Source organism: Nelumbo lutea, chromosome 6 (genome assembly GCF_056320005.1).
Source record: "Nelumbo lutea isolate HS-2025 chromosome 6, American lotus-T2T, whole genome shotgun sequence".
Classification (NCBI taxonomy): Eukaryota; Viridiplantae; Streptophyta; class Magnoliopsida; order Proteales; family Nelumbonaceae; genus Nelumbo; species Nelumbo lutea.
Window position 1 is genome coordinate 18,005,997 of NC_142689.1, and position 13,587 is coordinate 18,019,583.

At 38.0% G+C, this 13,587-nt stretch overlaps 1 protein-coding gene, 1 long non-coding RNA gene and 1 pseudogene across 9 annotated transcripts in view; 1 reads left to right on the forward strand and 2 right to left on the reverse strand.

Annotated features, from left to right (window-relative positions):
* Nucleotides 1-3,969: 3,969 nt before the first annotated feature.
* On the reverse strand, nt 3,970-8,583 carry LOC148847675 (uncharacterized). 2 transcript variants are annotated; one of them, XR_016100553.1, is made up of 3 exons: nt 8,480-8,583; nt 5,569-5,689; nt 3,970-4,212 (listed from the first exon to the last, which is right to left on the reverse strand). It is a non-coding gene; the product is annotated as an uncharacterized LOC148847675 (long non-coding RNA). The 2 variants fall into 2 exon arrangements; XR_016100552.1 differs by lacking the exon at nt 8,480-8,583 and having other exon boundaries at nt 5,569-6,189.
* RFC1 (replication factor C1) overlaps nt 6,160-13,587 on the forward strand; it is a 56,638-nt gene continuing 49,210 nt past the window's right edge. For 2 of the 7 annotated variants that reach the window (XM_088948939.1, XM_088948943.1), the window contains exons 1-5: nt 6,160-6,288; nt 9,561-9,708; nt 9,803-9,937; nt 12,762-13,244; nt 13,351-13,418. In XM_088948939.1, the coding sequence (XP_088805065.1) occupies nt 9,706-9,708; nt 9,803-9,937; nt 12,762-13,244; nt 13,351-13,418 (689 nt within the window). In that variant the 5' untranslated portion in view covers nt 6,160-6,288; nt 9,561-9,705. Of the gene's footprint in view, nt 6,289-9,174; nt 9,453-9,560; nt 9,709-9,802; nt 9,938-12,761; nt 13,245-13,350; nt 13,419-13,587 lie in introns of those variants that run through there. The other 5 variants (XR_016100551.1, XM_088948938.1, XM_088948941.1 and 2 more) reach the window with 4 other exon arrangements.
* On the reverse strand, nt 7,266-8,384 carry LOC148847677 (RING-H2 finger protein ATL46 pseudogene; annotated as a pseudogene).

Below are 13,587 nucleotides of genomic sequence, written 5' to 3' on the forward strand. Positions count from 1 at the left end.
ATAGGAACCTAGGAGTAGTTCCAATAGGTGATAAAATGAATAGACTAAGATGGTTTGGGCATGGGCATAGAAGACTACCAACTGTGCCATTTAGAAAAAGGTGATATGTTACACATTGAAGGGTCTAGAAGAGCTTGGGGTAGGCCAAAAAGGGCATGGGTAAAAATAGTAAAAAATTATTTAAGCACTAATAATTTAATAGTGGATATAACTTCAAATAGAATGGATTGGCAAGACGGGATTCATGTAGCCAACCATGTAGTTGGGATAAGGCATGTATCCTCATCATCATCATCACGATCTTGAGTAGCCAAGAATCTTACGAAAAACATTGCGGAAATCCAAATTCCAAAGGCATCAATATCATAGTGTTTGAGATACAATCAATAAGTGCTTATTCATTCAACACCTTAATTTATTCATTCAATTCAACTTTTTTGTAGATCCAACCTTTTGCATTGCATATCTGATATTTACATTTTACCAAAAAAAAATCTGATATTTACATTGATTTGAGAGGAAAGAGCGTGATGGTTCACCAAGGACAAGATAAACTCATCTTAGTGCTTGATAATCATCTGTAATCGATTAAATAAAAGTTCTCTATAATCTTGATTAAGCTGTATATCTGTTAATGTTTCTGATAGTTTGACTTGTTTGGACATTGAGAGGGCTCGTTACGAAGACTGTGCTCATTAAATCTCCAAGCATGAAGCACCATATGTACTGTTGACTAACCAATGAACCTATAATCAATTTTGTGATCGATCTGAAGAACCAATTCTCTGAAATAAATTATTCATATTTTAGATCAAATCCCTTACTTAAAAACATTTGACTTGTCTTTTATCAAATCATGTCTTGAACCTAATGAAGATGTTTTAAGCTTATTGTTTCTGATTATGTATCATTCTCTGAACCAATATGGAGACAAAAATTAAATGCCCTACTCATCTAATTGATAAATCTTTTCAAAGTCAACCTTTGGTATTGTTATGGCTCATTTTCTCTTAATTGCTTTAGCTGAGCTGGTATGGTTAGTAATCATGTTGTCGGTATGGTTTTATAATCTGACATAGGATTGGTGATAAACATAAGATGATCAACTCCTCAATTGAGAGGTACGTCTTTTTCTTTACTGTTGTTTTCAAATACAGTTTGGAAGAAGGGGAATTCTCTTAGGTTTTGGCCACCTTAAGGAAGAGTTGGTACGTTATATTTGCCCCTTCAAGTAGTGATATCTTAGTCCTCACTGAGTCACCTGACCATACAGGTCTTAAAATGCTAAAATAATCTTCCACATCATTTCTTCCGAGATTGGCTTCTATCAGGGCAAACCTGTGCTCACACCATTCTAATAGTTTTTTTGCAACCTTGCATTTAGAATATCTTTCAATAAAATAAGACACACATGTATGGAGATATTCTCAATGCATAGCATTAAAGGCTGCTCGAATGGGCTTTGCCCTGACTGAAGCCGAACTCATTTTTTCCATGCTATTCTTTGGCAGTTTTATGTTGAACTTTTAAGAACTACTGTTTTATTTTATCTTTTCTTTTGCTGCTGCTATATGATTTATTTGAAAGAAAAAGCCAAATACCATATACCATTTTGATGACAAACAGGTCTTTTGTGTTCTTAATATCCCTCTTCTTTTTACTGTCTTGCTTTAGAAAATGCATGGCTTAAGTTCTTTGTTTTGTTATTTGTTGGAGCTTATAAGGCTTAGTTCTGAACCTTTTATCTGTTTTTACTGGATGGTGAAATCCCATAGGTGTTTTCAAGTAGGGGCAGAGTTCTTAGATACCATGGAATTGATAAAAAGCTTATAAGAAAAGTATGAGGTTTGTCTTTTTATTTATTGTTGTTGGATTTTAATCTCTAATGAGATTAAATCCAATGGGTTTGATTGGTCAATTACATGAGAAATTACGCCTGCACACTTGTTTTAAAATATAACTTTTTTCTTATTAAAACCAATTTTGAACTTGTCCCACAATAGAAAAATACAAGTTTTGTTTTGAATTTTTTTAATAGGAACTGATTTACACTCCTTAGAAATAATAAATGAGAGTATGGAGATTTGCTACCGCGCAATGCGCGCACTTCACTCGCACTTCGCTTGCACCCGCGTGGCTTGCGAAGGGCAACTTTGGCCTTTTCGTGTGATGCTAACTATTGATGTGATCAACATCTACGATTCAATCAGATGTGATCAAAATGCATAATTCAAAGTTAACAGTAATGACCGTTAACTACCTTTTAAACAATCACAATGTTTGAAATTGTGATTGTTCAAGGTGCCTTTCTTTGAAAGAGTACCCACATTTTCTTCATAACTCTTCAGAAACTATTTAAGGAGTATGAATCAGGCTTTTCACACAACATTTTTCGAAAATCTCTCTCTCTCTCTCTCTCTTTCTCTCTTCCGTTTTACTACAGTTTCACAAAAGGTTTCTTCGGTGACTCTTCAATTTTGCTGGTCGTAGATTCTCACCCCAAAGACTCTGTTGTATCCTGAGAATGAATTTGCCTGTAATCCAACAACAAACTCAATGAAACTGAGTGGGGGCAAATAACGTTCTAAAGACAGTATCTTCAGATACGCCTCATAGCTTCTCCTCCAAATTTTAGTGGCCCCATTTTCCAACAATTATTTAAATTAGAGGTTAGAGAAGACACTAGTCTTTCTTGGCTTTTTGCCTTTCAAGTTCAAACAATCCACCCAAGCTGGCCTGACCCAACCCAATCTGAGCCTAAGCCTAACTTGAGTTGTGTTACACTTGAGGACAAACTCAAGTTTATCAATTCAGGCCCAACCCAAGTTATCTTTGGCTAAGCTTAGGTTGGGCCTGAATTGATAAACTCGGGCTTGTCCTAGGATCGGGCCACACTCGAGCTTAAAGTTTGTATATCTTAGGTTGGCCTTGGTTGACCATCAATCCAACCCAATCCGCCCAAGTTGCATCTCTACGTGGCGCCATTCCGTTGGACACGAGGGAAAATTAGTTTAGCTTTCAACGCAGGCAATCCGGAGTTTGATGTATTTATCATTGATGGTTTAACTTGGTCCATAAATGCCTTTCTCCCTACCTTTTACCTTTTATGGAGGATGAAACATCAAAACCTTTTGAGGCGCACTTCCCCCGGTATAAAAATAAAAGAAAAAAAGAAAAAGGGTAAAAGACTTAACATATCATGAGTTTTCAAAAATTTATTTAAGCATATCTGCGTTTTTAAGATAGTTTGTGAGTTACTCCCATTGGACTTAAACATTTGTCGATAAACGTTAGCATGTGGCATTAAATGATGTCTTTAATATTTTAAAAGTCCTATCATGCCCTTCAAAATTCTTCGTAGTTTAACCACGGCATTTCTTTATGTCTGGTTCTGCTGGGTTTCTTTGTATTAGAAAAATTTGGGAGTACGATTGCCTATTTGCCTTGCTCTGTCAAATCACATGAACTTCATTCAAAGTTGCAGAATACAACTTTATACTAACAATAATGTTTCAACCACTAAGTTCTAACATTGAATGATAAATGTTGAAAGACCAATTGACCGTACAAACAATGGTAAGGTGGGGTAATTAGAATTACGACGGTATAGGCAAAAGAGATCAATCTATAGAGGATGTCAAGAGTAGCTAAAATAAGCAAGATAACAGCAATAATACTTAAAAGATGTTTTATATATAATTTTTTTTTTGTACGTAGGGTTAAAGTTTTTTTAGAAAGAAAGTTAAGAGAAAAATACAAAGTGATTTTGGTGTGATAGTAGGTTTTTTTCTCTTATTTTTGTTCTTCGGGTTAAGAGGAAAGGGAGAAGGGGTGTATAAGGGTTAAAGGTTGATTTGGGCTGCAAGTCACGAGATACTTGTATTATTTTTCAGTTTTTTTTCATGGTAAAGAACAAGTTTCCCCTCTTCTGTGGACGTAAGTGTAAGTACATGTTCACCATGACAGCAATGACAATGAAGGCACTAAACCAATACTAAAGAAACACCTGCAATGAGTTCACAACTCCGCACGAACTTGCAATGAGTTCAAAATCATCACAGATTTGCAATGAGCTTAAAGTCATTGCAGGTTAGCGATGAACAAAAAATAATGGTTAGCCAAAAAAACGCTTGCGGCAAGACGTCCAACAGGATTAAGTTGGACACGTCAAACCAGTCTTGACATCATTTGCATCATGTCAGCCCAAGAGACCTGCAAAATGAAGTATCACATGTATATTATGATAATCCTCAAACGAAAAGAAACTTCGTTCTAGAGAGATCTCACAAGACATGTGGCGAACCCCTAGAAGTGTCCCCTTGACAACTGACACTGAATTAAATATTACCTTTCCAAATGGGAATATGACTCTCTTGTCTCCTTCCTTTTGAGACCTCAGGATCTCTCCCTACTAAAGGATGCATGAATCATAACAAACACATGACTCTGTCGATAGAAGTTCCTAGCCTATCCTTATTCCTAGCCTTCTTTTATCCTTCAAGGAGACCACCACTCCTAGCCCTACCACACCATTCAAAGTAGGCGATAAAGTCAAACCACAATCTTTATGTTCTTTGTAGGGCTTGTTTTTATTTGTCTTTGATTGAATTTCAGCATTTTTGCTACTATTAATTTTCTCGTAGTTGCTATTTCAAATACCTTGTGATTTTATACTGTGAATTGTTGTTGTGAGACCCCAACAACTGGGAAATTGTTCTAGAAGCTTAAACAATGATGTTAAACAGAAATTTTGTGTGAGATTAAAGTATCAACAAAGAATTTCAGGGGGGGGGGGGATACAAAGAATAAGGGGAGGTGGGTTGGGATGCTCTCAATTAATTCTTCATGGTCCCTATAATACATAAGGTACATAAATCCACCATTTTTCATTTGACTTCTTCCTGCAATGCATAAGGGTCATTGTTTGCTACACTATCACCGCAGACCAACATGGGTTGTTGTTTTGGAGAAGCCTTGCTTTCTTTAGTCTTCAATTGCAATTAGTTTTTATAAAATATGTGAAAATTTTGAATTTCCATACTAAAGGTACTTATTGATGGTGGGTTGCATTGGACTGACTTTAAAAGCAAAAACGACTCCAAATATAGACGATCCAGGGCGGATGACTTCATATCTTTTTCAATCTACAAATCCATAAGCAAGCCTTGATTTCTCTCTGGTTTTTATTTTATGATTTTGTTTTATTATTGTAAAAATAATAAAGGGTATAATAGGATTTAATGGCCATATGATATATTTGATTTCACTTGAAAAACTCAATTCAAACTCCAAATAAACTAAACAACAACAATAAAAAATCTTATTCCAATTCTTGATTGAACCAAATAGGTGATTCTCTAAGCCTAACACTTGTATTTATTTGTTGTCTTCGTGAGTTTTTTTAATGATATGATAGGGATTACTGAAACCGCACTTACATTCTTATAAAATGGATTGGATCTATGTTAGATGAGTAATTAAACTAATAATCATATTTCACCATTACATTCTCATAATATATAGGTTATCAAATTTCTGGGAAAGAAAAAAGATAAAAATAATGAATACCTGGAGTTTTTCTTCGGCCGCCGGTATTAATAGTCACTAGTAATGGTTGCTGGTCGCCGTCAGTTGGAGAGAGTGAGAGTGAAAAGGATGGGTTCAATTTGGTGTGGTAAGTGAGAGCAATCTGGCGAGAGAGGAGCAGAATGTATGAGGAGCTAATGTCGTTTAATCCATCTTGCACGTTTCAAGCACACATATTTCAAAGATGCGTGGCGCATCCTCATGGTGCGCACATGAAGTGTGTCATGATCGAAGTCGGACTTATATGTTTTTGCTTCTATAATCTCAACTATCCATTTAAGGGACATTTTTCGGGAATGGCTGATTTCTTAGGATAATGTAAGTTTTATACTACACATAACACTATTATTTATTAAAATTTGTAACCTTTTATATGATCATTAATGAGATTTGCATTATTAGTTTGTTAAGCTATGCATATGTAGAGTTCTCATCACCCCCCCACCGCGCCTCGCCCCACACGGCGTGCGACTGATACCTGTCTAGTCACACACGATGGGGGCGTTCCCACGTGCAACGCTAAATGGATGGACGTTAACCCTACCCATTAGCTACAAAACTCATTCATAAGGGCCTTAGTCCGCGATTCTACAAGCTTTTCCCATATTCCCACCCCCTGAAGCTTAAATTGGACCCTCATTCTCTGCCCGAGCTCGGATCTCCACCCCCATCTCCAGCATCGGCAATCACTCCGGTCATCAAGTAAGCTCTAACCCTTGTTTTTTGTCTAGGGCGTTGGCTTTTTCATTAAACCCTCCTTTGATGTTTTGTTTTTCTTTTCAAACCATAGAGTTTTTTTACCCTCTTCCACCTCCCTCTTCGGCACCGGCGATCGCTCCGACCACCGTTTTTTAATTCAACAGATGCTTGGTACAGCATTTGGTTTCTTGTTGCCTTGAGGCAATGAATTCCAACTTTTCATAAGCCCGGTATCTCCCCTTCCTCTAATTCCTCCTCCATGGAAAACATTCCACTGTTATGAAGGGCATCTCTTATTCCTTCCAATTCCATTTCTTCATCAAACCGACCTTCCATGTCAAGAAATCTATTAGGATTGACTTGTTCTATGAGGCCTGAGTAAGAATTTCCTCCATTTCCACTGGTTTTTTACTATAAACAAACCCATCCTCTCCATTGCCTGGACACCCACTTAGGAATGCCAATGGGGTGGGGATCATATTCCTTGTCAAAATAAATTTACTTAAAATAAATAAAAATTGAAAATTAAAAATAAAATTTTAAATATGTTTTGGTATATATAATATAAATAATATATGTATACATAATATCGGGGTCGGGGTCGGGGTCGGGCGGGGACCTCAATCCCCATCCCTGACCCCAACCCCGATCAGGGATTCCTACTAATCCCCGTCCTCGTCCCCACCCCACCAAAACAATCCCCATCCCCTCCCCCATTGGGTCGGGGAAGTCGAGTCCCCTTTGGTAGGGCTGTTCATAAGAATTCCCAACCCGACCAAACCGACCAATTCGGACCAACCCAACCCGAGACAACCGGGTTTTCATCAGTACCAGTCGGTTTCAGGTTGAAAAAATATATAAATCGATATATCGGGTCGGTTTCGGTTTTCTTGTGTGAAAACTAAAACTAACCCGACCCGAACTGAACTAGTCTAATACTAGTTCGGTAATTCCTAGTTTGAGTAGCTTCTTACTTAACTATAACTAGTCTTCTACTAGAACTAGAAGGCCCATTAGGCAATTACAATTAGAATAGGCAATCTATCATAGTTTCTAACTTTTTATAATCTTTTACACCAAATAGACAACCCATTAGGCAATTACAATTAGAATTCAATTAGGTGTCCTTTTGTACAGGAGCAAAACCAAAACCGACCCAACCCAACTCAAACCGACCATATCGGTTTGGCCTATCAGTGGATTAGTTTTGGTTTCCACCTTAGGTAACCCGACCAGGTCGGGTCGATTGGAAAAACCCCAATAAACTGACCCAACCCGACCCATGAACACCCATACCCTCCGAGGATGGGGAAAATTGCCATCCCTACACCCACTATCCTCCCTTAAATCGTCAAAATAAAAAACCGGATTCTAAATGGCAAGGCTAGGACTGTAAAGTGTCCCTCTACAGAGAGGGCATGTCTATACAGTTAATATGAAAAGCATGACTACACATAGGAAGCAACTTTAGTTTGTCTTGCTGTTAAAATTCACATAGGCAATCTGCACAGTCAAACGGCTCTTTTAGACCCATTATCTCTTTGTAGTGGAAAATAGGGAGAGCATCTATGAAAGGTTGATCTAGACCAGAGTCATGCAGCTGGAAGAGCTGTTGCAATTGCCTGTAGAGAGCATCGGAGCCAGAAATTTCCGGGTATCTGTTAGACTGAGATGTCGAAGAGGAAGATAGTTGCTTTATAAGGAATCTGACAAGCAGGTGGAGCAGGCCAGAGATGAAGAAAACAACGGCTGGAAAAACTATAATAAAAAGAACAGCAGGGCTGATTCTACTGCTAGATGATGATGAAGGAGTTGATTCTTTCTGGTAATTATTGTTATTATAAGGAGATGAGGATGAAGATGAAGAGGAAGCAGAAATAGGAGAAAGCAAAGGAGTGAGAGGAGGTGGGTGGGTCAAAAGGCCAACTTTTTCCATCATTTGAATCTGGTTCCAAGACATTTTTAGGGGATGGGTGGGCTCAAAAAACCATCTTTGTTTTCAGCTTTCCCAAAACACAGGCATTCGTAGCTAGGCTAAGAAAAACATATTTTCACGAGTTATGTGTAATTGAAAAACCGGAGAGGGAGGTGAGGGTAAAAAAGGTCTATGGTTTGAAAAGAAAAACAAAACAATAAAGGAGGGTTTAATGAAAAAACCAAAGCCCTAGACAAAAAAATAAGGGTTAGAGCTTACCTGGTGACCAGAGTGATTGCCGGTGCCAGAAGGGCGGAAATCCGAGCTCGGGCAGAGAATAAGGGTTCGATTTGAGCTAGGGGGGGGGGATATGGGAAAAGCTTGTAGAATCGTAGACTAAAGCCCTTTTGAATGAGTTTTGCAGCCAATGGGCAGGGTTAACGTCCGTCCATTTAGCGTCGCACGCGGAAATGCCCCACCGCGTGTGACTAAACAGGTGTCAGTCGCACGTCGTGTGGGGCGGTGATGCGAGGTCGCATATGTATATCAATGTTTCCTTGGAACATTCCAATATACATCTCATTTTTAGTATGAAATTACATTTTACATAAAGTCATAAATTACTAAAATACATTTTTCTTATTCATAAAATTATTAGAGATGTAAATTATATAATTCATATATTTTAATATATATTTGAATTTCCATGATTTATCTATATGCATCTTGAATTTTCCATTGAACCTTGTATCTAAATATATTTCTTTAATTTTATTTTTAATATTTTTTACAATTTTCAATACTCTGGACTATCCAATTTTACATCATATAAGTAAAATGTGATGTTACACTTAAAAAGAAATAACTTGCTATGCTAATAATGGGATACTAAGGATCACTCTCTAACACACCAACTCTCAAAATAAAAAAAAATGTTTTATTATTTTTAAAACCCAAACCTCCCCACCTCATTTATCTTAAAACCCCACCTCTTATACTCACTAATTCATTTTCTTATTTAACTTGGCCCTCCAAAATAAAATTTCGGCTCTGCCACTGATTTTAATCTAAAATCTCAGACCCGTCTCAGGCCCTGTAACGTTTTGATAAACCTCCCATTAAGGTCGGGATCGGGATGGATAGAATACCTTAAAATTCCCGCGAAATTTTCATACTGCGACAGAAGAAACATTGTTCGTTTGGTTTTTGCTTTTGGGTCGTGGGTTTTGGTTCGAGGGACTTCTGAAAATTCGTATGTCTTGGGAAAGCATTTGACACAATCAGAACATGTTTTTATTTTCAGACCAGAAAAACGATCACGTTTTTACTTATTTTCTTCTTTCGCTGTTTTCTCTTGCAGAGCGTATTAGGTTTTGCATAACCGAAAAATGCAATTGTTAGCAACGTTTGGAGATTTTCTTAATTTTGCTGAATGTCTGCTAAGATAGGGTTTATGGTTCAAGGTTGATACTGGGGTTTAGAGACGGAAAGCTTTGATATCAGACATGGTGAGTTAGGGTTTCTGCACAGTTTCTGGATTTTTTTTGTCTTCTTTTTTTGATTTTTCCTGTCAATGTAAGTTGTTTCATTTTTATTCGACAGCAGTCGGATATCCGGAAGTGGTTCATGAAAAAACATGACAAGGGCAATGGAAATGCAGCTAAGCCCGAGAAGTCTAATACAGCCACCTCACAGCCTGAAACTTCTCCTCCAGCTGCAGCTTCACCAGATAAACCTGTAAGTGTCCTGCATTGTCTCTTCTGTTCGAAATACTTGTATAGTTGTATTCAGTTCCAAGGTAGTTCTAGCATCTGGGTTTTAGTTGAAATTTATTTGGACTAAATGGGCGTCCTTTTTTTTTGATCAGTAACAAATAAAAAAATTATTAAAGGTATAGAACAGAGTATACAAATTTACAAGAGGGCAGTCTAGTATGCACTATATACGCCATAAGCTCTTACATTAGGTTTCCTTTGGTACTTCCTCCCAAAACAGATCTCTGTTCATCTTTTGTCTGGCTAAAATATCATCCATACTGTTTGTGCACACCGACACCCACTGAAACATGGCCATCAATTCTGTTGCTAACAATCCGATTTCCCTTGGTATGCATCTATACTCCCATGTTTCTGGTGCTTTTCTTCTTAACCATCCCACTTATCACTTTGGAGTTCCCTTCCATTATGATGTCTTATACCTTAAAATTTTTTCCAGCCTTGGCCCATTCAAAACTGCCATCAGCTCTGTCCTTGCAATAGGGCCTGAATACAAAGCCAATACCTTCCCTCCTCACTTCTGAAGAATCTGGACACGCCTTCACAATCGAATCTCTCAGGATTTCCTACACTGCAGCCATCAAAGTTCATCTTGATAAAATATGAGGCAGGCGGCCTCTAAGAGTTCCTTGCTCCTGGCTTAGCATAAGAAGAATTGCCAACAGTTCTAATTTATAACCACATCATTAAATGATAAACATATTTTTTTGGGGTAATAGAAATAAAATTTATTAATCAGAAAAAGAGAGTACAAGAGGGGAGTGACCAGAAGTCACTCAAGAGAGAAAAGAGAAACAAAATCCAATTCTCAAACAAGAAACCAACCCATCCGAGCCTCAAAATCACCAAAATCCTAGAGCCAAAAAGACCACTAAAAGGCAATCAGAGACCAAGCAAACTCAAAAATACAAAAACTCGACTCAAAGAAAGCACAAATAGAACACTTCAAAACCCACGAGAAACAACAACCTCCCTCAAACAACCAACACCAAAACCACCCTCAGACACTGCAACCTCTAAACTACTAACCACTAAAAACTTGTAGTGGTTTTCTTGGTCTTCAAAACCTTCTTGCTTGGTTTAATCCCTCAAACATCTCGATGTTTTCTTTGTTTTTTAATTCTTCTATTTGCTAAAATGCATGTCTGGAAATCCAATGAGCAAGAGGGGTTCTCTTTTATCATTTCCAACTCAAGCACTATGTTTTTTTCAAAGAACTGGGCATCAACTGAAGCTACAGTTTTTTCACTAACATCCTCTTCCAAAGTAGCTGTGGTTAAGTTATTGTGGCCTTCATCAATTGGCGGTGTATGCAGTTGAAAGTTGAAAATCTCTAGCATTCTCCCTTTAAGGCATCATGTAGTGTTCCTCCAGATCTTGGAACATTTTCCTTGTAAATGGTTCACCTCCCAAAATAAACAAGCCTAAAGCTTTACTTACATCCCCGGCTGTGTCTACAACCTTATTCACTGTGTCAATCTGATGAGTCTCATCTATACAAACTTCTTCCTCATCCTCCTCACTTAGATTTCTCTCCTCATTGGAAGAAATAGCACCATCTTGAATCCTTTCAATTACGGTCTCTGTGAAAAGTCTTGTTTTATATGTTCTTTTCCCATTATAAACTTTCATTCTCCCATCAGTTTGGGTTTTTTCCTTTAGTTCTTGCCCCATTCTTTAATCCCTTCTCCTCCGGAATAGGAATCAAAGCTGGATAGGACTTTTGAGCCTTCACTATTCTTCTCCCACCGACATCTGGATTCAGCACTAGAACCTGATCTACGCCCTCGGTCAACAGAGAATCAGCCCCCAAATCCTTTGGTTGTATACTCTCTAAAATTTCTTCCCCATATTAAATTCAGAGAAATAGAAGAATCAATTTAGCCCAACTCTGATGAACACTTGTGTTCCACAACACTGCAACTGAAGGCAATGCAGTCAACACGCTCTTTCTCTGCCCCCAAAAGCAAAAAAGAGTCTTCCTCACCTTTTCTTCCTTCATGAGGTGAAGTGGAAACAACTCCCAGACCTTCGTGACCCTTTTTCTATTCACATGTCTTCTCCAAAATCATTCAACCTCTCAAGTTTTCTTGGAAAGCATCTCTTCTACTCTTAGAGCACTCACCATTGGTGTAGGAATGTCTCGTAACAAAGCATTTGTATTCGGCTATTCACCCCTTCCAAATATGTTCGTTGTCTTCCTTTTTTTTTGATAGATATGTTCGTTGTCCTCCCTTAAAGTTGTCTCAAACCTTCTTTGGCGGTCTCTGTGATTTCTAAGCCTTGGCTCCCCATCGAAAATTCTCTGTTCAGAAAAGGAATAGATTTGGACCGCAGTAGGGTCGAACTGGCCTTTGACCCGATCCTACTCGGTTCATCAAAAAGACCCCCTTATCAATTGGGCTGGCCCCTCTTATCATTAAATGAGAAAGACACAAAAATTGGGGAAGTTTTAACCTGATTTATCATCCTGACCAAGATATTTTCATCAAATCTTCCTTTGATTGGCATTTATAAAGGAAAGTCCTATTCTATTCCTCCCACAAGACTTAATGAGTGTCCTATGTGAATTTAATCTTTCCGTAGAGATGATGGGTTTGGTTGAAATATATGGTTAGCTCTTCTTGAAGGGAATGGAATAAACATTACTATAATTGATTTCTCGATTCATTGTTTTAAAGATTAGGTTTCTTCTTTTCAATTGTTTCAAAGGAACACTAGAAAGTGTTTATTCATTTTCTTCAGTTTATTCTCCACGAAAGGCTGAAATTACAATCTTCACACAGGTACATGAAAGTGGAGAAGGTTCAGGAAGAAGGAAAACTAGCAAATATTTTGCTACTGATTCCCAGAAGCCAAAAGATGAAAAAGAGATAGAGTGCACTCCAGCTAAAAGAAAGACTGAGAAGAGTAGGGAGGAATTGAATTGTGATGTGAAACCCCCATCTGCAAAGAGAGTTCATAAGGGTGATGAGGATGAGGACTTTGTCTTGCCCAGCTTGAAGAAAAACTCAGCCAAGGACACTCCAACCAAGAAACTTAAGAGTGGGTCAGGCAAGGGTATTGCTCAGAAATCTGTGGATAGTGATGAGAGTGATGAAGATGTCCCTGATGATAAAACTGCAAAGTCTCCTTTTAAGGCTGCTGGAAGGGGTGCTGGTGGAAGAGGTGCAGCAGCAGCACCAGCTGGTGGAAGAGGGAGAGGTGGTGGTAGGGGTGGATTCATGAATTTTGGTGAAAGGAAAGATCCTCCACACAAGGGAGAAAAGGTGAGAAAAGTTTAGCACCTCCTAATTTGTTAAATGGAATGACTTTGTACTTTTTTTGTGAATTTTGATACATGGATGTTGATGTATTCTTTTAATTGCGTTCCAGGAAATTCCAGAGGGTGCTCCTGATTGTTTAGCTGGTCTGACTTTTGTGATCAGTGGGACTCTTGACAGGTATTGTTTTTGCATATGTAATAAGCAGTTCATATACATAGCCTTTTAGGAATATTGTGATCATTATCATTTCTCCTGTCCTACTTTGATGGGTTTGGCAACATGGTCCTGTTTCTCTCTTTCTCTCAATTTGAAGCGTTATTTTCTGTTAAAGATAATACGTACTCTC